This window comes from Crinia signifera, chromosome 5 (assembly GCF_055691185.1).
Source record: "Crinia signifera chromosome 5, ASM5569118v1, whole genome shotgun sequence".
Lineage (NCBI taxonomy): Eukaryota > Metazoa > Chordata > Amphibia > Anura > Myobatrachidae > Crinia > Crinia signifera.
Window position 1 is genome coordinate 305,312,147 of NC_139221.1, and position 25,125 is coordinate 305,337,271.

The following is a 25,125-nucleotide window of genomic DNA, read 5'->3' on the forward strand; positions in this document are numbered from 1 at the left end:
GTGGAGTTGAATTTATATAGCCCGAAGCGTGGCGAGCACAGCGCGCCCCGCGAGGGGACGAGGAATACATGTAAAGTAATACGCGGCCCCACGCGGGGCTCTCCACGCTTCAGGCTCGCCACACTATATAAAATCAACTCCACGCCAACGTGGATAGTGGGGATATGAAAGGTCGGAGGACGCGTACCGTCGCCCCTGGCGGGCTCGCTGCGCTCGCCACGCTTCGGGTTGACGTTCATAGCGGGGTTGGCGTGGGGGGGCATTTAACATTGTAAGCACCCATTAGGGTGCTTATACAATTTCAATCGCATCGCATATGGCATGCAATGTGATGCGATTATAAAAATATCATTATTTTTAATATTATTTTATACGATGTACTTTATTCTACAAATGCATTGTTTTAATACAATGTATGCGATAGTGTTGGTCTTATTCTATTTGTATAGAAAATATATAAGACAGGCAAAGGAAGGCAAAAGGTTACCTTTGTTTTATGCGAAACATTGCTGTCATTGCATAGGCGTTCGCATGGGGCACCCCTAATGTCCGGCACCCTCCTAACAATCACCTGCTGCAATGATTGTGAGTACTGCCACCCCCCACCCCCCCTTCTCCCGTGACGCATGGTCAGGCCATCACTTTAGGGGTGATTCATACTATCATAGGCGTGTCCATGCTTAGAGGGGGCGGCTGACATTACATGATGTTAGCGCCCTCACCCAGTTCGCGGGCAATGATGTCCTGTGACATCCATCGAATGATTCTCCTATTGCGAGTGGATGTGTAAGCGTACGGGGATTCGCTTGGCGCGCGGGGGGGGGGGGGGGGTGGGTGGTGGTAATGGGGGGGACATTCTTCAGAAAGACCAAGCAACATTTCAGCAACATTTCTAATGCAAACTTACAGGTCCCAAGTTATTTGGTGGAGATACAACAGGGCTGACCTGACAGCCGTTTCAACCGGGTTACTACCGGGTTACTACCGGTTTTCCTCAGGGACCTGAGGAAAATCGGTTGAAACGGCTGTCGGGTCAGCCCTGTTGTATCTTTCTGTGATGACACTTTGAAATACAAAAACCTATTTCTTTCACCATACGAGTGCTGGTCTGCTCCTGTCCTAGGTTCTAGGTGGGTAAGTGCAACTATATATATATATATAGTAAGCCCGTTCAAAGCAAAAGCTTTGAAAGCTAGTCTGCTACCATCTGTGTTTGTGCATGTGTGAGAAAGAGGTGTAGTTTCCCTCTCTGCCAGTAGGTGGCAGTGTTTCGGAGACTCACAGACACTAGACATATATATACTGTAGATGATAAACTTACACTGAACAATCGGTGTCAGACATGTTATAGCTATAATTAAAGTTATTTAAACTGGAAACCTCCGTTTTATTGTAGCATTTTTATGACACTGTCTACAAGAGGACATCTCGCCCCCCTCCTAATCATGAATATAGATGAGACTGTAAATGCTACTTGTTCCCTGGGGGATCATTTTGTTTTATGAATATATATAGTGGGCGATGGAGTCGTTTCTTTACAATGTCACCCCCCTCTCTCCTCTCTCCAGAATGCCTACATCCTATACTACATGGCCATCGTCGGACATGCCCTGTCAATCGTCTCATTGTTAATTTCCCTTGGAATTTTCTTCTACTTCAAGTAAGTGTCTTCTGAATGCGTAATTGTTTTCCATTTCCGCAGCTACTTATTAATGGCAAGGCGAAGGGTGGAATACCGAGATTGCATTTGTTTGTTAGTTAATGTGAGTCACATCTTCTCTACCTTACGAGTTCAATCCTCAAAGCACAAAGCTAATTTTGAAATTGAGACTATGAGAAAATCATTGATACATAATACGCGGAGATGGAGATGACGGAACTTCATGATTCGATACATTACGTTCCATTTCATATGTCTGCTTTCTGGGGTCTTCATTCATCCAAGGAGTACAATGATAGCAATTATGGCGGAAGCGATGATACACGTTCGTTATTTGTCAGGTGAGACGATGCGTATAAAATATGTGTCTACTTACTTAATGGGCTACATACAGCGCAGCGCCTTAGAAACTTACATGCCAAGGAATTCAGCTATATATCTATTCTTAATGAGCCTACATAATTTGTAATAATTATGAAAACGAGCTGATGTACCCAGTTTCTAACGGACAAATATTTGCTGGGTGGAACATTTTACCCCTTTGCACCTCCTTAGATGTTGATACCCCCGTAGTATCTCTGTTTAGTGGGTGGCTGTCACAGTTTCCAGACCACCCAGCTTGTCGCATGTTCCAAGAAGAGGCGTCATTAGGGATGCGGTGCACTTCAAAATGTGTCCATGTCGACTGTGTCGGCATTCAGGTAAAAAAAACAGCGAAAAACCCCATGTCGACCTTTGGACTGTCGACCTAACCCATGTTGACCTAATGCTTGTGTCGACCTAATGTCATGTTGACCTAGACCCATGTCGACCTTACTGCATGTCGACCTAGTGGTGTTGACTTAGTTGTTGTAGACCAAACAATCCACACGCTATCCTACTGTCCCTGCTAAAATATCAGGAGTGACTTTTGGGGGGGGGGTATCCTTTTGGATCACACGATACACCCGCTTCGGCCGAAAACACACAGGTTCAGTGAAACTTGTATGTGTTCACAAAGCCACATCCCGTTTTTGCTTTGCCTCCCTGATAAACTGTTACTCGCGCTGGCGATTCGGGGCTAATAGGATAGACCCGGGCAAGACTATTAACTGTGTCATGCCACTTACACACACAATGCACCCACTAGTGCTGCTTTCACACATAATGCCCCCTGTAGTGCCGCTTACACAAGTAATGCCCCCACTAATACTGCTTACACCCACAATGTCTCCACTAGTGCCACATACACAAATAATGCCCCCTGTAGTGCCACTTACACTGATAATGCCCCCTTCAGTACCATTTACACATAAATGCCCTATATATTGCCACTTATACACATTATGCCTTGTATTGACACTTACACATATAATGCGCTTTGTAGTGTCGCTTACACATGTAATTCCCCTAAAGTGACACTTATACACATAATGCCCCCTATAGTGCAACTTACACGTAATGCTTCCTGTAGTGCCACTTACACACACAATGCCCCTGTAGTGCCGCTTACACACATAATACCCACTGAAGTGCCACTTATACACATAATGCCCTCTGTAGTGTTCAGTATTCAGGTCTGAATCGCCGCAATGTACTGTAATAACCTAAACAGGTAGAGTGTAAGGCCTCTTTTTTTTACTGTGATGCATTGGAAAAAAGTGACAGAAAATGGTCGGCTCTCTTTGTACAGTTGCAAATAGCCCGTTTTAGCATAGAGTGCCTGCGCAGAAGTATACAGTATTTACGCATATTTGTGTATTCTTAATTCTGAGTCGGACTAGTCTTGGACGGACCTGTCCTTGCGCAAAAGGGGCATTTCTGGGTGGGATCTGGCCTGTGACAATGCGATCACGCAGAACTGTTCTGTCTTCTGGGAATGTCATGCGAGGACGTATAGCGCGAAAGCATAGTACCCCAATAACAGCGGGTATTGAGGCTCGGAGACGCTTTCATCCAAGCCATTGGGAAAGCCCCCAGCGAACCTATTAGCAGGGGTGAATCACCGCTGCTAATAGGATATCCCCAAATTTGGATTACCTTCACAGGTAAAAGTTTTGCTCGTTACTAAATGATATAACTTTGCTTTCAAAATATAGTAAAAAAAAGTCAAAAATATTTGAGCCTATATTCCACATCTCTAACCCATTTATTTATTACATGGATTTCCCTAATGATCCTTACTGAGGAAGCAATCAGATGTGTAAAACTAATAATATTCTTGCAGATAAATGATGGATTAGGAGGAAATTGTGTCCGTACAAAGAATCCTCCAGCGCTTTTGAAAAAAAAAAAATTTCTCTTCTGCAATTACAGTTACTAATATCCCAAATCTTTATTTGTAATTGAAGCCAATATCCGTTCTCTGAAGTAAAACAGCGCAGTCTTAAAACATCCACAATAGCTTTCTTAGACTGACATTCTGTCCATTTTTCCTACTGTATTTCACACCGCACCTCAGACCCGGGTCGGTGTTGGGTCAACCCGGGTACAGGTGCAGTGTGAAAGCTGTACACAGAGCTGCCCCTAGAATGAGGTCTCAGTGGCAATTTGGATTATTGGACGTCGGCGTGGAGTTGAGAATAGAAAGTGTGGCGAGCGCAGCGAGCCACTGAGCCCGAAGCGTGGTGAGCGCACGCAGATACCTGTGAAGCCCGCAAGGGTACGCCGATACCTGTGAAGGTATCTGCGTCCCCTCGCGGGGCTCGCTACACTCGCAACGCTTCGGGCTCGGTGGCTCGCTGCGCTCGCCACACTTTCTCAACTCCACGCCGACGTGGATAGTGGTGGTATGAAAAGGTCGGAGGACGCGTACCGCCGCCCCTCGCGGGCTCGCTGCGCTCGCCGCGCTTCGGGTTCACGTTTATAGTGGGGGGGTGGCGTGGGGGTGCATTTAACATTGTAAGCACCCATTTGGGTGCTTATAAGCACCCTTTAGGGAGCTTATACAATCTTTCATCGCATAGGGGGCAAAAATCTGGTGCATGGCATGCGATGCGTTTAAAACATCGCGCGACCTACATCGGGGCGCCCTGATAATACACAAGTACTAAAATAACAAATGCAACAAAAAAGTAACAATATACAAAAAGTATAAAAAAAATACACAGAACAGTGCCCTAGGACTGGCAAAGTGCCTCATGTGCCTGGTGCTGGAAATGGTCAAGGGCCTAACGTGAGAAGGAGTGGCCAGTGCTGTGTGGGTGTGGCCAAACTGCGTGGGCTTGTGCATTGTACCTCCTGCCTACACCCAATGTCCCCTCAAATATATAAAAATAGAATTGCATCTTTTGTAAAAAAAAAAAATTGAATTTAAAACATATGATTTATGGACGACTGTGTGGTTAAGCGGTGGCCGCTTATCATCATGCTGTCATGATGACAGGCCTCAGAGCGAGGATAGCCCTTTAAACTAGGGTTGGCCAACGGTGGGCTTACAATTGATGGTTTCCATTTCTGGAGAAACTGCCAGTGTCCATTGATGGAAACCCAACTATGCTATGGGAGACCATCGATGGAGGAAAACCATAGATGGATGGCTTTTGCCAACAGTGGTTCTCTCTCATCGATGGCAAAAGCGTTCAGCATCGATCATAAACCATCAATGGTTTTGACTCATCGATGGTTGATGGCAATCCCTACTGTAAGCAGGATGAGGTTCCAATGGAAAACCCAAACTAAAACACTGCCAGTAGTGTACTTCTAAGGACTGTGCAGCTGTTTTGCAGTACCTGATTAAGCAACAGGCTGATTAGGATGCAGCCTAGGGCACCAGTACTGGGCAGGGGTGGAGGGGGTACTGTGCCTGTGCCACTTACTGATGGAACAATGACTTTATGTACATTGTGCTACAGTGCCAGCTGGGCAGCCTAAACCCAAAGTCTCCACAAGCATGCTACATGCCAGTTGTATAACCTTCAATACATGCACATGGGCAGTATGACTGGCAAGTCCCTGAGCGCCCATACACGTGTGTTTAGCATCATTATAAGGGGAGCAACATGTTTATTAGTCTCGGGCAGTGGTTCTTAACCATGGTCCTCAGGGACCCCCAATGGCGCACGTTTTCCAGGTCACCTCACAGATACACAGGTGCACTAATTACTCACTGGCACATTTTAAAAGATCACAGGTGGAGCTAATTATTTCACTAGTGATTTTGTGAGGAGACCTGCAAAACGTGCACTGTTGGGTTCACTGAGGACCGAGGTGGAGAAGCACTGGCCTAGGGCACCTGGAACCTTTAATCAGGCCCTGTTACTGCAGCTGCTTGAGTTCCAGGTATGATGACAAGGATACATACCCTCCAACATGACCCATTCCATTAGGTACAAAATGCTCTATTCCTGGACTTCCCTGCCAGTGGCAGTTACAGAGGTGGGGCTGCAGCACAGTCCAAAATTCAAAGAGGGGCAGTGAGTCCAGGACAGTGATGTTTGAGGTGGCAGTAGGTGGGGCTCCCCTTTTTGAATATTGGACAGTGGTGCAGTCCCACCTCTGTAACTGACACAGGTAAGGAAGTCCAGAAACAGAGCATTTTGTACCTAATGGAATGGGTCATGTTGGATGGTAAAATTCAATTATATATATATATATATATATATATATATATATATATATATATATATATATATATATATATAGTAGACAGGTGGGGTGTGCTGCAGCACAATAACGGAGACTATTCAGCAAGGTTAGTAGTAAAAAAAATTTACTCAGTACTACTAACCTTGCTGAATAGTCTCCGTTATTGTGCTGCAGCACACCCCACCTGTCTACTATCAATCACTACGCTGCAAGCACCGGAGCAGTTGAAAACCCTGAAGCAGGAGTGCCGGACCACTGCCACACAATCTATATATATATATATATATATATATATATATATATATATATATATATATATATATATATATATAAATTGTACTGTAATAAACATTTTTTTATATAATAGTCCCGTAGTGTTCTAACATAATTTTCCTTACTGTAAAAATAATTCACAACTGCACCAACTAAGACACAAATGCAGGATCATGGCATGTACATGTAGAGTATGGATGAGGGTACTTATGTAGTATCTGGGCGTCCGATTTAGAAATCGGATCGCATCGCATCGCATGCGACCAAATCGTATGCGATGCGATGGTCAAGATTTTTCCATAGGATTCAATGTTAAAATGGTCTGAGTCCACTTTAACATAGAATTCAATGGGAAAAAGGGGTCCTTTTCCTTTCCCCACTATCCAAGTGGGCATGGAGTTGGATATAAACCTGTGGCGAGCGTAGCGAGCCACCGAGCCCGAAGCGTGGCGAGCATAGCGAGCCCGCGAGGGGACACAGAATACTTTTTAAGAAATATGCGTCCCCTCGCGGGGCTCGCTTCGCTCACCACGCTTCGGGCTCGGTGGCTCGCTGCGCTCGCCACGCTATATAAAATCAACTCTATGCCCACTTGGATAGTGGGGAAATGAACAGGACCTTCTTAACATTGAATCCTATGCAAAATCGCATTGCATCGCATCGCATCTGATTGTATGCCTTAAGGTAAGGCATACAATTACAAAATCGGACGCCCAGATACTACATAAGTACCTGGATGAGTATTTAGCCTTTTATGTGTTTTACTTGCAATTTGATTGATTCTTATATTTAATGCATTTTCTATTCATCGGTATTGTTATCATTTTTTATATTTTCAAGTTGAAACAGCTCAGGTTGTCATTTCTTATATTTATTAACTACACAGTTCCAAACCTAAGTCTTCCCAGGGGACATACCAAAGTGTATTTTAGGCAATCTGTGAGCCACAGGGGTATGAGTTCTGTCAATATGTACAAAGTAAAATTCATCATCTGTGATCGTACCTTGAGGTAACACCGCACATAATGAATAATGTAATTCTTTATTGAGCTCTTAAATGGGATTCTGTTTTAATTGTGATTAATGTCTAACATTCAGAGGACATTCCCTGACTGCAGTGTGTTATTAAAAAAAATATATTCCAACGCCTTTATCTGCGGCTTTAATGCCAGCTCTCATGAAGCCGTTTCAATATCACTCTTTTGTTATAGGTGATACAGGAGGTTTATATTATAGATGATGGGTATTAAATGCGGCCCTTCTTATAAGCATTGTAAGCTCTGGGCTAATACTCACCAATTAAATGGAACCAATTTAAAAACAAAATCGTAACTTACTCCTGCGCCATCTATCCACATACCTCCCAATTGTCCTGATTTTTCGTGAGGCTGTTCTGTTTTTTTTGGGGATGGCCCCGTGTCCCACCTGGGCAGTTGGTAGTCCTCTCTGCTACCTGCTGCTTCAGCTTATATAACCCCACAGTGGTGAAAATAAGAATAGGGTGTGGCCTCTTGGGAGCACTGCAAATATAGGCCACGTCCCCTAGCCACTAGGTCATGCCCCCAAATTAAGTATTTTACAAGATTATTTATTTATTAACAGTTTCTTATATAGCACAGCATATCCCATTTACAAAGAAGACAGTGATACAACAAACAGGGTATTTACAGACAGTCAAAAGGTAGGAGGGCCCTGCTCGCAAGCTTACAATCTATAGGGAAATAGGCATTGATACATAAGGATAGATACTGTATTCTTTATTGCATCGATTCCACCAGAATGCAAGGTTCTGTGACTGATTCTGGAATTTGATAAGCTTGCCTGAAGAGATGAGTTTTTAGGGAACGCTTATAGGTTTGGACACTGGGGGAAAGTCTTATTGTGCTTGTGAGGGTATTCCACAGAGTGGGTGCAGCCCGAAGAAAGTCCTGCAGTCTGGAATGGGAGCAAGTAATGAGTTTGGATGAGAGACACAGATCTTGTGCGGAGCGTAGAGGTCGTGTTGGATGATATTTTGAGATAAGAGAAGATATGTATGTTGGTGTAGTTTGGTTTATGGCTTTGTAAGTAAAAGGATTTTGTATTGAGTACGGTAGAATACAGGTAACCAATGAAGTGACTGACAGAGTAGCTTTGCAGACGATAAACGACTGGCTAGGAAGATTAGCCTCGCAGCTGCATTCATGATGGACTTTAGTAGTGAGAGTCTGTATTGGGGAAGGCCAATAAGGAGACTATTGCAATAATCAATGCGTGAGATGATGAGAGCATGGGTTAGAGTTTTTGCAGTGTCTTGTGTAAGGTAAGGGCGAATTTTAAATATGTTTTTTAGGTGCATGTGACATGATTTTGAGACAGATTGAATGTGGGGTACAAAGGAAAGTTCAGAGTCAAGGATAACACACCTAGGCAGCGAGCTTGAGAGGTAGGAGTGATTGTCATCTTCTCAACAGCAATAGAGATAGCAGGTTGGTAACTACTATTTATTGGCGGAAATATAACTAATTCTGTTTTTGAGATATTAAGTTTGAGGTGGCGAGATGACAACCAGGATGAAACAGCAGAAAGGCATTCAGAGACACTGCTCAATACAGATAGGGACATATCCGGGGAGGATAGGTAGAGCTGAGTGTCATCCACATACAGATGATACTGAAATCCAAAGGAGCTGATTAGTTTGTCAAGAGATGAGGTACTGTATATAGATTGAGAAAAGCAGAGGACCTAAAACTGAACCCTGAGGTACTCCAACTGAAAGAGGTAGCGAAGAGGAGGTAGAATCAGAGAAACGAACACTAAAGGAGCAGTTAGATAGGTAGGATGAGAACCAAGAGAGGGCTGTGTCTTTAAGACCTAGGGATTGTAGTGTTTGTATGAGAAGTGTGTGGTCAACAGTGTCAAAAGCAGCAGAGAGATCTAGAATAATTAGTAATGAATAGTGGCCTTTAGACTTAGCAGTGACCAGATCATTCACAACTTTAGTCAGTGCTGTCTCTGAGGAGTGTTGGGCACGAAAGCCTGACTGAAGCGGGTCCAGTAAGTAGTGCGAGTTAAGAAAGCATGTGAGGCGAGTGTAGGCAAGTCTTTCAAGTCGTTTGGAGGTGCATGGAAGTTGAGAAATGAGATGGTAGTTTGAGAGAGAGCTTGGATCAGAATTCTGTTTTTTCAGAATCAGAGTAATAACTGTGTGTTTGAACAATGAAGGAAAGACACCAGTAGAGAAAGAGAGGTTACAGATTTTAGTTAAGATTGAGATGAGCACAAGAAACAGAGATTTACTTATTTGTGAGGGTATAGGGTCAAGAGGAGAGGTAGTAGAGTTGGAGGAAGAGAAAAGGGCAGATACTTCATCTTCATTCGTGGGATCAAATGTAGTAAATGCGTCAGAGGGCTCAGGTACGGAATTGAGCAGATCACCAACTGAGTTGGAGCATACCAATTCATCTCTGATCTTGTCAATCTTATCCCTGATGTAGGAAGCAAGATCTTGTACATGGATAGTGGCTGGTGGCTTGGGTGAGGGAGGGTTGAGAAAGGATTTAAATGTATTAAAAATACGTTTTGGGTTAGAAGCTTGAGCAGAAATCAGAGTTTGGAAATATGTTTGTTTGGCAGTTTCCAGGGCATATCTATAGTACTGGTAGATAGTCTATATGCAAAGAAATCCATTGGACTGGGAGATTTACGCCATTTACGCTCAGCTTTGCGTGAGAGATTTTGTAGGTATCTTGTTAATTTAGAGTGCCACGGTTGGCGTCTAGGCCTACGTGGAGTGTGGTGGGTATCTGGAGCCACTTCATCCAGGGCTGTTTTGAGAGTTAGGTTTAGGTGTGATACCACCATCTCAGGAGTAGTGAATGCAGAAATAGGAGAAAGCTGTTGTTGCAGTGAGGAGGAGAGTACTTGAAAATTAATATCATTAATATTTCTGCCGGCTTGAGGTGGATTAAAGGATTTCAGTGTTTTTGAGTTAGAAGTACTAGAGGACAGCATGCATGAAATAAGGTTGTGATCTGAGAGAGGGAAAGGAGTATTGGGGAATTCAGACACTGAGCACAGTTTAGTGAATACCAGATCAAGGCAGTGGCCATCCCGATGAGTAGAGGAGTCAGTCCATTGGAAGAAGCCGAGAGAGGAGGTTAGAGAGAGTAGTTTAGAGGCACGAGCAGCAGATTTGGGGCTATCAATAGCAATGTTGAAGTCACCTATGATGATGGTTGAGATGTCAGAGGAAAGGAAGTGAGGGAGCCAGGCAGAAAAATCTTCCATAAATCGGGTTGGCTGCCCAGATGGGCGATAGATAGCTGCAACACACAGTGAGAAAGGAGTGTAAGTTCCAATGAATGTACTTTAAATGATGTGAATGTGAGTGATGGAACCTGTGGAAGGACTGGGATAGTAATATTCCAACCCCACCTCCTCTGCTGTCACCGGAGTTGTGTGAAGTGGAGACCACCGTGTGACAGGGCTGCAGGGGAGGCTGTGTCTGATTGTGAGAGCCATGTTTCTGTTATGGCCAGCAGGTTGAAGTTGTTTGAAATGAAGAGGTCGTTGATGGATGTTAATTTGTTGCCAACAGAGCGTGCATTCCATAACGCACATTTTAGTGATTTGGGGGATGAAGGGAGGCATTTGATGTTCATGAGGTTAGCTGGATTACTATGTTCCTCAGAGTAAGGTGCCTGCAAGCAGCTGGGGCAAGCAGCTGGGGCCTGGATTAAGTGAAATGTCACCAGCTAATAGAAGCAGTAGAGAGAGATAGGTGTAGCTGCAGGTGGTTTGTGAATGTTGTTTATGGCGACAGTTGTGGATGTTATTGTTAATGTAGAGAGATATGTAATAATCTCATGAGTGTTAATAAGAGGGTCATGGATAATTGAGGCAGAAATGTGTATAGAGGGCTCAGTTTCAGGGAGAGAGAGTTAAGAGACTGGTTTTGAGAGAAGACCATTGAGAGCGAAGCAGAGCAATAGTTTGTAGTACATGGTGTATTTGAACAGAGTTATATAGGCCGAGAGTTATATTAGACTTGCAATAGTTAATACCAGCTTCAGAGCCGGCGCCACCACTAGGCAGCTCTAGGCATTTGCCTAGGGGGCCGGCACCTGGAGGGCGGCAGTTCGCCCCTCACCCCCAGCGAACTGTGTAAAAAACTTGCGGCCCCAGCGTCCCTGCAGTGCTGTAGCGGGCAGGGGTGTCCGTGCCGTTGGGGAACCTGCGGCGCTGTCAATGTGTATAAAGCTGGCTGCGGACGGCGGGGTCCCTGCAGTGAATAGAAAATAACTAGCGCTATGCGTGCGGCGGCGCAGGAAGCGCTAGTTATTTTCTATTCACTGCAGGGAACCCGCCGGCCGCAGCCAGCTTTATACACAATGACAGTGCCGCAGGTTCCCCCACGGCACGGACACCCCTGCCCGCTACAGCACTGCAGGGACCGCAAGTTTTTTACACAGGTACCACCCCCCCCCGGCACCGGGGCGCCCCCACCCGACTCGCCTGGAGCGCTCCGGTGCCTTGCACCGGCCCTGACCAGCTTACTGGTGCTGCTCAGATAGTCATTTGTAAACCCTACATATATGTGAGTGCACTCTGACTAGCAAGTTGGGAGGTATGTTTCCATACAATAAATGGCAGCCAGCTCTCTGATTGGTTCATAGTTCCAGATATCCACCAATCAGCATGCGGACAGCCATTCCCTGTCTCTGCAGGCTGGAAGGCAGGTAGAAAATGTTGCCTCAGTGCACTGACTGTGCGACCACCACCCACTTCCACCCAGGGACCATGGAATTGTGGGGCCTTGGACTGCTGCCCAGCGTACCTTTGTGTTAAGATAAGCACAGTATGTCTCAATGTAGATTCATTAAAGCATTCCAAAATGGGACCTCTAATATGAATAGGATACAGCCAGGATAGAACTAGAAATTGGGTCTAATCGTGTAATTCAGAACCATGATGCATAATGAGTATAAATCCCTTAAGTTATCAATTGTATAAAGGCAGGTGAGCGATGAATATCAGAGCATTATCATCGGTTCTAGCCAGTGCGCTGCAAGGAATTTGGATATTGCGTAGGTTTCGGGATAGCCCAATGATTAATGAATTGATTTTTGACTGTATTGTGCCGGTGTGTCTATGATAGTACTGTAACATTAGATTGCAAGCTCCACAGAGACAGGGGAGCATATGTGATAGCTTGCCGTGATTGCCACTTTAAAAAACATCCGAGTTCGACCAGCATCGTGCACCTCTTACAAACTCATAAATTTGTCTTGTAAATGATTGCCGCTTTAATAAATGTCTGCTTTTGACTGGCATCCCGCACCTTCGTCTAACTTGGACGCTATAGCTTTGGTATAGTTCTGAGTAATATGTAAGTTCTTTTTAAATTAAGGCGAATATTAATATGGTACCTTAAGGGTAATCTTTTACAGGGCAGCCGAGAGGGGGGTACTAATTACCCAGGCTTCCTGGAGGGGCCCCGCCATGGTCTGACCCCTCCCTTCCCCCTCCATCCCTCCCGGGTAGCAACAGCAGCACACAATTCTACAGCATGTGCTGTGCTGACAGCAGGCTCAGCATGAGTGTCTCACTGACAGCATGAGAGGTCATGCTGAGCCTGCTGTCAGCACAGCACATGCTGTAGGTGTGTGCTGCTGCTGAGATTACAGTTTTTATAGTTTTCTTTCACCCTCCTCTAAACATTTTGAGGGTGTGGCCTAAGTGTGGGAGGTGCCCACACCCCCACACTTAGGCCACTCCCCCAAAATTTTACAGGGGTCCGGTATTCCTCTTGGCTGCCCTGGTCTTTTATGACTAGCACTAATGTGCCCCTTAATGACTAGAACAAGTATTGTGTTGTGTTATACAGTATGTGTGATGTGCTTGGAACAACTGTTTAATTTAATGTATTTTATATTGTTTTGTTTTCAGAAAACACAGGACTTTCATTTGATAACATACCTGTATTAATTAATCATATTTATTATTATTATTTTTTTTATGGGCATTAAATTAAAATATGTACAATCACACTGAAATAGAATGTTCCTGAATTATTTTACATTGATGGGACTAATTCTACTACACTATCTCTCTTTTTTTTAATTATAATGCATTTTGCACCCACAGACGCGTTTCGCCAGAGCAGATCATTTTTAGGAGCACATTAACCAATCTGATAAAAACATACATCATACAAATGTCCTCTGACTTTCAGGATTTCTGTAGTGCATAATTATGGTTACCCCAGGCAGGGTTTTGGGAGAAGGGCAAAAAAGTTAAACATTTGCGCATGAGCTGCTTGTGAAGCGCTAGTGGCCATGATGTTTGCGTCATTCCCTCTACTCACATTGCCAGCGACTCTTGTTGTCCCACAGCATGGGAAACAAACTGATTTCAAGTTCGCCTTTCCTTAACATGTCAGTGACGGAACTTGTGGGTTGTGGGCCCAGGCGCAAAAATATAATTTGGGCCCCTTCTCCACCTGAACCTACAATATGCAACCTGTCAATGGGTGACAGGGAGAGGCAGAGTGTGACAGGGAAAAACAGTGGGTGATAGAGGCAGCAGTCGACCTCTCAGTCCTCATGGTCCCCGCTGCACTGCACCCGCTGCACCAATAGTAGTGTCGCCTCTGATACACGTAGCTCGTGGCAGATTATTTTGATTGAGTGCTTGTACACAGTTACACACCCGTGCACCTCAGCCCCACTGTTTTGCATTTGGTAAATGGCAATGTGTGTATTTTCTGCAGTGAACATAAAACATATTGTTAAAATCAATTAATTAAATCTTGCTTATATCTTGGTTTAGGAGCCTCAGCTGTCAGAGGATCACGCTGCATAAAAATCTATTCTTCTCCTATGTGCTGAACTCTTTGTTTACAATCATCCATCTCACGGCCGTCGTACCCGACCTGAACCTGGTGAAGAGAGACCCTGTAAGTAGTTGTTACATGTATTTCCCCTCCAAACTCTGGGTTCTGTTTGGAGAGAGAGATAAAGTACCAGCCAACCAGCTCTTAACTGTCATTTTTTTTAAAACACAGTCTGTAACAGTAAGGAGCTTATTGGCTGGTAAGTTATCTCAATCCACTTTATCTTTCTCCAAAGCTTAGTAAATAGGCCCTGTATGTATGCAGTAAATATAATTTTTTTTTTTTTTGCGGGGGGGGGTTTGTACTATAAGGGAATGTCTACTCAAATTCTGTGTGAGCCTGGCGCCAGTAGGAAAGTGGATCGTTCTCCAGGATTCCAACACAATGCACATGTTCAAAAGAAATAAATCGGCAACTAGACTTGCGCCAGATGAGACCTACGCTAAGGACCTTATTCTGGTCCGTTCGCAGCCTGCGTTCGTTCACACGGGGACCGATGTTTGGCATATGCGCAGCTGCATTTCTGCGCATGCGCCGGTTGCGCGGAGCCACGGCATACAGACCCAACATTGCGGATGGTGGGCAGAGGGCGAGGCAGTGGGCCCATGGGAACGCCCAGCCGTTCATGGGCATTGCCATGGAAACCGCCGGGTGACGTGGGCGCCGGTGACGTGGGTCACCAGATGTCAGCTGCCCACCTACTTCCAAACCGAATGTCCACTCATATATAAGTGACCTGAAGGTCACTTTATATATATATATGCATGCAGGAACCACAAGATGTGGGAGTCCCCCCCCCCTCCCCCGTCTGCAAATTGATGTTTATGTAAAAAATCCATTTGCAGGCCCATACAGCACTTATCCACAGAACCACAGGATGTTACTACTCTACTGTACCCAGTGGCTGCTTTCTCATGTATTTTATGTTTCAGAGCATAAAGTAGCCGTCTCCATGTTTCAATGACCAGATCAGTTCATAGATATGTAGTAGATATGTTTCTGGAACTATAAAATGCGTGCCAAGCTCCATATTCTTGGTGACCTGCGCATGTGCAGTAGATAAGTTTCTGGTTGTATGGAGTGGGTGCCATGTTCCTGGAGACCTGCACATGCATATAGCATGGGTGCCATATTCCTGGAGACCTGCATATGTGCAGTAGATAAGTTTCTGATAGCATATAGTGGGTGCCATGTTCCAGGAGACCTGTGCACGTGCAGTAGATAAGTTTCTGGTAATATACTGTAGCATGGGTGCCATGTTCCAGGAGACCTGCGCACGTGCAGTAGATATGTTTCTGGTAATATACTGTAACATGGGTGCCATGTTCCAGGAGACCTGCGCACGTGCAGTAGATAAGTTTCTGGTAATATACTGTAGCATGGGTGCCATGTTCCAGGAGACCTGTGCACGTGCAGTAGATAAGTTTCTGGTAATATACTGTAGCATGGGTGCCATGTTCCAGGAGACCTGCGCACGTGCAGTAGATATGTTTCTGGTAATATACTGTAGCACAGACTTGCTTACCCTTCCGGAATGACCAGGAGGCTCCCGAAAATCGGGTCCACCTCGCGGCCCCCGGAAAGGTGGACAAGACTCCCACTTGCCGGCCAGAGCCCCTGCACCCCCCTTCCCCGCTGATCGTATTACCGGCATTTACCGCAAATCGCGGAGAGGGTGCGGGGCTAAAATGACGCAAATCGCAGCTTTGAGTCAGCCGCCTTGTTCCCACCCATCGACCATGAGATTAGAATAGAATAGAATTCCTTTATTCATCTCACAATGGAGAAATTTACAATTGTTACAGCAAGGTTCAAGTACAGATAAGGGTGAAAATAGCAAATAAGATAAGAAGTCCAAACAATATAAATCTAGAATCAAGAACCTAAGAGATTCGTCTGGCCTCTCCGGGCTTCTCCAGGAGAGGCAAATGTAAAAGTCGGCAAGTATGCTGTAGCATGGGCGCCATGTTCTAGGAGACATGCGCATGTGCAGTAGACACATTTCTGTAAATATACTGTAGCATGGGTGCCATGTTCCCGGAGTCCTGCGTGTGTGCATTAGATAAGTTTCTGGTAGTATAGCATGGGTGCCATGTTCCCGGAGCCCTGCGCGTGTGCATTAGATAAGTTTCTGGTAGTATAGCATGGGTGCCATGTTCCTGGAGTCCTGCGTGTGTGCATTAGATAAGTTTCTGGTAGTATAGCATGGGTGCCATGTTCCCGGAGACCTGCGCGTGTGCATTAGATAAGTTTCTGGTAGTATAGCATGGGTGCCATGTTCCCGGAGTCCTGCGCGTGTGCATTAGATAAGTTTCTGGTAGTATAGCATGGGTGCCATGTTCCCGGAGACCTGCGCGTGTGCATTAGATAAGTTTCTGGTAGTATAGCATGGGTGCCATGTTCCCGGAGTCCTGCGCGTGTGCATTAGATAAGTTTCTGGTAGTATAGCATGGGTGCCATGTTCCCGGAGACCTGCGCGTGTGCATTAGATAAGTTTCTGGTAGTATAGCATGGGTGCCATGTTCCCGGAGTCCTGCGTGTGTGCATTAGATAAGTTTCTGGTAGTATAGCATGGGCGCCATGTTCCCGGAGACCTGCGCGTGTGCATTAGATACGTTTCTGGTAGTATAGCATGGGTGCCATGTTCCCGGAGACCTGCGCGTGTGCATTAGATAAGTTTCTGGTAGTATAGCATGGGTGCCATGTTCCCGGAGACCTGCGCGTGTGCATTAGATAAGTTTCTGGTAGTATAGCATGGGTGCCATGTTCCCGGAGACCTGCGCGTGTGCATTAGATAAGTTTCTGGTAGTATAGCATGGGTGCCATGTTCCCGGAGACCTGCGCGTGTGCATTAGATACGTTTCTGGTAGTATAGAATGGGTGCCATGTTCCCGGAGACCTGCGCGTGTGCATTAGATAAGTTTCTGGTAGTATAGCATGGGTGCCATGTTCCCGGAGACCTGCGCGTGTGCATTAGATAAGTTTCTGGTAGTATAGCATGGGTGCCATGTTCCCGGAGACCTGCGCGTGTGCATTAGATAAGTTTCTGGTAGTATAGCATGGGTGCCATGTTCCCGGAGACCTGCGTGTGTGCATTAGATACGTTTCTGGTAGTATAGCATGGTTGCCATGTTCCCGGAGACCTGCACATGCGCACTTGCTAAGTTTTTGTATAAATAAAAATGTTCAGTAGATACGTTTCTGGTATTATGGAGTAAATGCCATGTTCCTTAAGACCTGCGAATGCCAGAGCAAAGGAGTCCCACACATACTGTAGCCTGCACATTGGCAACTTGGGGAGGGCACTAAGATGCACAAGTGCTTGAGCAAAGAAGATTGAGACAATACTGTTATTAATAAATAAAGCAAACTGATCTTCCAATCTACCATGCCTCCGGAAACCTTTATTACAGCTGTCTGTTTGACTAACACATTTATTGTGGTCTATATCTGTATTAGGAAGTCCCTGAGTATTTCATTGATTGAATAGTTTTTCCCACTGAGTGAACAGAGGAGAAGTAATTATATTGCTTGAAGCGTGAATTACATTATTTTTCATGTAGACTGAAGTTGGTGGTCTCTTGGTTTCTATGGCTCACTTAATTAAAAGCCATGTTCCTTGAAAGACATACAATAAAGGTCTGCGTGACATATTGGGATGTCAGATTGATAAATTTAGATTTGTAGGTTTAATCTATGTGTCATGGCTGTAAGTATTGTTATTACCCTAATGTATTGGAATCAAAATGGATGAGAATGATTATATTGTATGTCACACGGAGAAAACATTGCCATACTAGAGAATGTAAATCCAAATATACACATGTGCCATGCCGTCAGATCTGTATACCTTCAGTGAAGAGAACAAATTGCATTGCAGCCAATCTGGCTTTGTCCTAATAACACTGAAGAGGTGAAAGTACAGGACAATGTAAATCTCAACGTATGGAAAAAACCATACTTGCCTACTTTTGAAAACTAGTTTCAGGGAGATTATAGTTGGTAGTAGAATTTTGCACAGCGCCCCATTGAGGGGGCGTGTCATGCCCTACCCAAAGGGCGTGTCTAAGTCCATGTATGGAGAGATTGTGAAAAGAGATTGTGAACGTGGCACCTAGAAGCGCGGGTGTGTACTGCTACATCTGAGAGGAACCTTTTAAAATGATTTATATCCAAATGAAGATGAGCACCACAGCAGTTAGTAAGAGATACTATACTTGGTAAAGAAAAGTCACTGTCACGTGTCAGGGATGGTTCATTGTGTTTTACACGTGGTTTCACATAAATCGGCAAACAAAAATGCATGTAGCCATAGGGATCACTGGGGCAGATGTATTAACCCCTTGAATGGTGGGTTTTGGTGAGGCAGGGCAAACCTACCAGGGCAGGTTTGTCCTGCCCCAGTAAAACCCACCACAGAGCATAGGCTTCCTCCCACCCACTTGTCCGGGCACCACCCTCACCTCCGCTCCGGTGTTTGTACACCCGAGCCCCCCCGAGCCGCCCTGAACATCCCCGAGCCTGCCGTCTGCTCCTTGCAAATAATGGTGGCGGGGGCAGTGGCAGGGGAGCTGCGGCGTATGATTGTCGAAAGCAGAGTGGCACAGCTGCAGGCACCACTGGCACACACCTTTTTTATTATTATTATTATTATTATTATTATTATTATTATTATTATTTCTCCTTCCACTTTATCTAAAGTTTATCTCTTGGCCAGGATTAATACATCTGCCCCATTGTGTTTTATCACCAATCCTGGGAATGGTGCTGATGATTGAATGTAACTGTATCTATGGGGCAGATGTATTAAGCTTGGTGAAGCGATAAAGTGGAGGGGAGTGCACTTAATCCTGTGTCCATGTCGACTGTGTAGACATTCGGGTAAAAAAAAAACAGTGAAAAACCCCATGTCGACCTTTTGAATGTTGACCTAGACCATGTCCACCTAATGTTTGTGTCGACCTAATGACCTGTCGGGGGGGGGGGGGGGGGGTGTGCAGCAAACACGGGGCTCCAAGGGGGGGTGTGGGAGCCTAACGGTTACATTTTTCAAACACAGTCTGTGACATGGCAGGCAGGAGCTGATTGGCTGGCTGTTTATCACTCTCCATTTGATCACTTTTGAAGCTTAGTGCATCTGGCCCTAAATGTGGAAAATTTACTAAGATGGTAGTTCTATTTAACATGGGATGTTGCTACCAATCAGATACTATCTATTATCTTCTAGCAGGTGCTAAATAAATTATAAGTTGATTCTGATTGGTTGCCCATAGCAACATCACATATGAACTAGAACTCCCCATCTTAGTAATGTTTCCCCTATGACCCTCCTGTCACAACATATACAGAGCAGGATGTTCTAACATGAAAACCTCGTTATCGAGTTTTCACCACATTTTCGTATGTACAAAAACCTGCACGCCGGGTTACCGCTGCATATGCGATTATTATCAATGCTGTAGTCTGCGATGTGCGGCGGCGGATGTTAGTGCATACCCCCCCCCCCCCATAATATATAAAACACTAATATACACACACGCATATATATATATACTAGGTGATTTATCGCGCCCTACGGCCGCTCTTCACACCGTCGTGAGGGGCTCCACCCTCTTAACCTGTGAACGTTGTAATTGTGGGATGGTCGGGAGGGGTGGGGTTTGATAGGTGGGCATGGTTGAGGGATGGGTTGTGGGCTTGCTGTGAAAGGCGGTGAGTTTGGTGTGTCGTGGGTGGGGGAGGGTTTGGTGTGGGTGTAGCGCGTGTAGAAGAGGTGCCTTATGGAGCTATTGGTACACCATGTACAGTACATCATTTACTGTGCACAAAAACAGGAATCCCCCCGACGGTTACAGGGCAAACACCCCCCCAGGGACGTGTATTGAAAGGCTTCAATTACCGAACCCCTGGACGCAAATACAGTCATCCTATAGTTACCGGTCCCCTGTGATTACTGGCTACCTCCCCCAATAACTGGAATCCCCCTATGTGATTACCGGTGGCAGTCACGTGTGGGGCTCTTAGCAGTTACTCTGCGGCCACACTGTCCCAATAAGAGCGGCCGTCTTTTTGCTCTTACTGGAGCTACACACTGCCGCCATCTCCCCATTAGACACAGCTGATCCCCGGATGCTAACTCCGGTCACTCCCCGGATCCCCCATTATAACGCAGCTGGCTTTTACCTTAATTTGCTGCTCCTCACATGTGTGCGCTGCCCCGGCCTCCTGGATTGGGACCAGGGATCAGTGTTTTCTTCATGCCGCAGCCTGGTGAGGGGTGTACTGTATGCCGGAATTGGGGAGGGGGTATGTAGGATATTGGGGAGGGGGTATATGGTATATAGGTGAGGGGGGGTTATGTAGTGATTGTGGAGAGGGTATATAGGATTTTGAGGAGTGGATGTACAGTATATAGGTCAGAGGGGAATATGTAGGATTGGGGAGGGGGTATACAGGATACTGAGGAGGGGATGTACAGTATATAGGTCAGGGGGGAGTATGTAGGATTGGGGAGGGGGTATATTGGATATTGAAAAGGGGTACAGGAAAATAGGGTAGGTCGAGCGTTTGTGTGGACCGTGGTGCTTAGCAGCTGGTGGCCCCCGGGAAAGAGATGCTCCAACCCCCAAGAGCTCACCCCATGTGATGGCAGGAGGCCACGTGCTGGGTCCGGGCCGCTGACGGGAGAGAGAAGCAGGGCAGGGGACACAGCACTTGGGAGCTGGGTTCCGAAGGGGGGTTCTAATACCTGCACTGCGGAGGAGTCACAGAGCAGCAGCTCCCAGCGCTGCGCGGTGGAGGAGGCACGGATCCCCTGGTCCCTGCGCTGCGGGGGGGGAGGAGGCACAGATCCCCTGGTCTCTGTGCTGCGGGGTGGAGGAGGCACAGATCCCCTGGTCAATGCGCTGCGGGGTGGAGGAGGCATGGATCCCCTGGTCTCTGCACTGCGGGGTGGAGGAGGCACGGATCCGCTGGTCAATGCGCTGCGGGGTGGAGGAGGCATGGATCCCCTGGTCCCTGCGCTGCGGGGTGGAGGAGGCACAGATCCCCTGGTCCCTGCGCTGCAGGTTGGAGGAGGCACAGATCCCCTGGTCCCTGCGCTGCAGGTTGGAGGAGGCACAGATCCCCTGGTCCCTGCGCTGCGGGGTGGAGGAGGCATGGATCCCCTGGTCTCTGCGCTTCGGGGTGGAGGAGGTACAGATCCCCTGGTCTCTGCGGGGTGGAGGAGGCACCGCTGCTGGCAGCCTGGCACGCTAGTAATTTGCATGTGTTGTGGACGGGGACCGGGTATGCTTCCTCCTCCTCGCAGGGCTGCAGCAGTTGGGCCAGACGCGCGGTGGAGAGGGAGGGTGAAGTGTGCGATGGCAGCCGGTGGGTGAGCCGGTTCAATCAGAGGGCGCAGTGCGTCGTGAGCGGGCCGTGGACTGCAGGCAGTACGGAGGAGTGCAACAGTATTGCGGCATTGGCGGGTAAGAAGCAGCCCAGCAGCGGGCAGCGGGACTCGGGGGGCGGGCAGTGGGTGCTTACAATGGGCACCTGGGCTATGATGTGAGTGACTTTAGCCTTTTATTGCCACCAGACAGGGGTATAATGGTTGGGTGAGGGTGCGTTGGGACATGTAAGGACCATAGGCGAATCTAGAATTATGGTAATGGGTGGTCCCAGATCTAGACATAATAGTAGGGGGATCTTTGCGCGGCATAGCCACGTGGCAAAAAGGGGGCGTGGCCTCATGGGAAGGAGGCATGGCATCACAAAAAGGGGTGTGGTATTACACTTTAGACCATACACAGTAATGCCCATTACACATTTTAGCAAACTCCGTAATACCCATTACACATAAGGCCACACACCATAATGCCCATTACACATTGTGCCACACATCATGATGCCTATTACATACTATATAACAAACCGTAATGCCCATTACATATTTGCCACATAAGTGTTGCTTACCTACGTGCTCATTGCTAGGGGGTTCTTGCTTGATGGCACCATAGTACCCATTACACATGATGCCGCACACCATAGAACCCATTACACATGATGCCGCAGACCATAATACCCATTACACATGATGCCGCACACCATAGTACCCATTACACATGATGCTGCGCACATAATGCCCCTTACACATGATGCTGTACACATAATGCCCCTTACACATGATGCTGCACACATAATGCCCCTTACACATGATGCTGCACACATAATGCCCCTTACACATGATGCTGCACACATAATGCCCCTTACACATGATGCTGCACACATAATGCCCCTTACACATGATGCTGCACACATAATGCCCCTTACACATGATGCTGTACACATAATGCCCCTTACACATGATGCTGCACACATAATGCCCCTTACACATGATGCTGCACACATAATGCCCCTTACACATGATGCTGCACACCGTAATGCCCCTTACACATTAAGCCACACATTATGCGTAATGCCCCCACATACCGCCACTTGTAGCGTCCCTTAAGCAAGGCCCAAAAAGTGAAACTTACTGTAAATTCTTATATGAGCCTTCGCTGCTGCTGCAGGGAGAGATGGAGAGCGGTGCAGCTGCTTCTATGGAGAGAGGTGCAGAGCGCAGCGCAGAGCACGCTCCCACTCCCCTCCTGGTGTCCCCTCTAGCCGAGTGGACATTTGAAATATTGTGCACGCTGTTGTTGTGCGTGACGTCGGGGAAGCACACCGGGCACCGTCACCACATGATTAAAGGGGGGGCAGGTTGAGGCTAAAGCGGGGAGAAGAATTGGAGCGGAAGCTGCAGGAGTGACAGTCATTGACAGCTGGGCAGAGAGCAGGGTGCTGCCCGGCTGTATTCAGAGCACCTCAGGTCACGGCTGTTTGAAATAATACCCCTTTCACAACAGAAAATGCAGGGATTTACCCGGGAATATGGTCCCAGGATCATGCAGGGGCATTCCCAGGCTGACCCCTTATACACCAGCTTAGTCCCTGCATTTTCTGGTGTGAGGGGTAGAGACAACCACTCCCCTCTCCCTACCCCCCTTTAACCAACCAGCTATATCTTCGGAACCAACTGACCCAGTATCATATTGAAGAACTTTTGAGTTGGCTTCGAATGAGTTTGGTCCCGTGAAACTGGGCTGTTTGGTTCCAGAGAAATCTGCCCTCAAAGAACATAAAGTCATGAAATTACATTTAAGAAATGAAAAAAAAAAACAGTTTAACCTCAATATCCCTGGAACCAATTAACCCATATGGATCCAGCCTGGTATCAGATTGAAGGCCCAGCGATTTGAGTTTGACTGAGATCAACCTCGAGCTTCAGTGATGCCGAAGGGGGAACTGGCAGCCGTTGAACTGGGTGGGGGTCGGAATTAGCGGGTCCCATGTTATCCTATAGGGAAAACGTTGCAGCTTTGCCTGGCAGTATCTCCGGTTCCCAGGGGGCTAGAGACATGGGGCTAGGCTCGTTGGAAAGCCCCATCCCTCAGCTACAAAATGGGCTAATGGGTGGTCCAGTGCACCCCCGGACCACCCCCTAGATTCGCCTATGGTAAGGACTGACCAATTCTGTTCCACTGTGTGTACTGTATAACGCTGGGAGGGGGGCAGAGTTAAGGGTTAACTGTAACTCCTCCCAGCGTTATAGACACACTCCCAGAATGATTGACACATGTAGCTAAATATATAAGTGATATATATATTCAGTACACGCTTTGCCGCTATATTTTCTCTCAAATCTTTTTCCCTTTCCGTGTCGCACAAACTTTCTTCCCCTGCAGCGAAAATTAAATTCCGAGATTGATAAAAAAAAAGGACGAGCAATTTATTTTTGCAATGGCATGAAATGGGGATCGTGGTGCCAAATGTATGTCCCCCACCCCTGGCACTGTTCCTCTGCGCTGTAGAGCAGCTGGCACTTGCAGCACAGGTCAGGTCTCCATCTGAATCTTGGCAATTTTCTTCTCCGTGGATAAGAGTTTAAAACACATGTCAGTATGAGACACCGATCAGCGCCAAATGCCAGCCCTTCCCGATATGTGCGCGCAGATTCCATTACCGGTCCTAGACTCAGCGGTACCTGATCGCTGACATGATTGCTGTATATCATTGGTGGCAGAGAATGTGACAGAGAATTAAGTTGTGTTGTTTTATTTTGCCAATCGAAAAACATTGCATTTAGGGCGGGATGTATTAACATACATCGCCGCCCTTCGCACTGCAGCCGCCGCGATGCTGCTGCATATGTACTAACATATGCGGCCAGCATCGGGTTGCGGTGACGGAGACCCCCGCGATACCTGTGATGTGGGCTGCGGGGGTCTCCGTCACCTCCCGGCGGCTGGCAGCATCCCCCTGCGTCATCTCCTCCCCCCTGAAGCCGGATGTCCTCCCGGCTGTCACACCAGGGGGAGGAGGAGATTTTGATGGGGGGGGGGGGCGTGCGGACGTCGTACGGCGGGAGGCAAAAGAAGCCCAGGGGGTGGCGATACCCAGCCTTGCGAAAACGGGGCGGACGGGGATTGATACATAGGAAAATGCCTTTAGTACATCTCGCCCTTAATGAGTGTTCCACACATGCTTTGTGTATATGCAGTATGTGTGTGTGTATGTGTGTGTAGATAGATAGATAGATGACACCAGGGATGCAGTCATTAGGTCAACAGTGCCTAGTTAGACAGTGAAAAGGTCGACACAACAAAATGTCAACATGGAAAAAGGGGTTTTCAGGATAAAAAAAAAAAAAGATTTGTTCATATTT

At 46.7% G+C, this 25,125-nt stretch overlaps 1 protein-coding gene across 1 annotated transcript in view; it reads left to right on the top strand.

The window, feature by feature from the left end:
- The window catches only part of CALCR (calcitonin receptor), a 173,907-nt gene that overhangs the window by 95,007 nt on the left and 53,775 nt on the right, over positions 1–25,125 (top strand). Inside the window, exons 6-7 of the mRNA XM_083189448.1 lie at positions 1,569–1,660; positions 14,312–14,438. Coding sequence (XP_083045574.1) covers positions 1,569–1,660; positions 14,312–14,438 — 219 coding nt within the window. The remainder of the gene's footprint in view (positions 1–1,568; positions 1,661–14,311; positions 14,439–25,125) is intronic.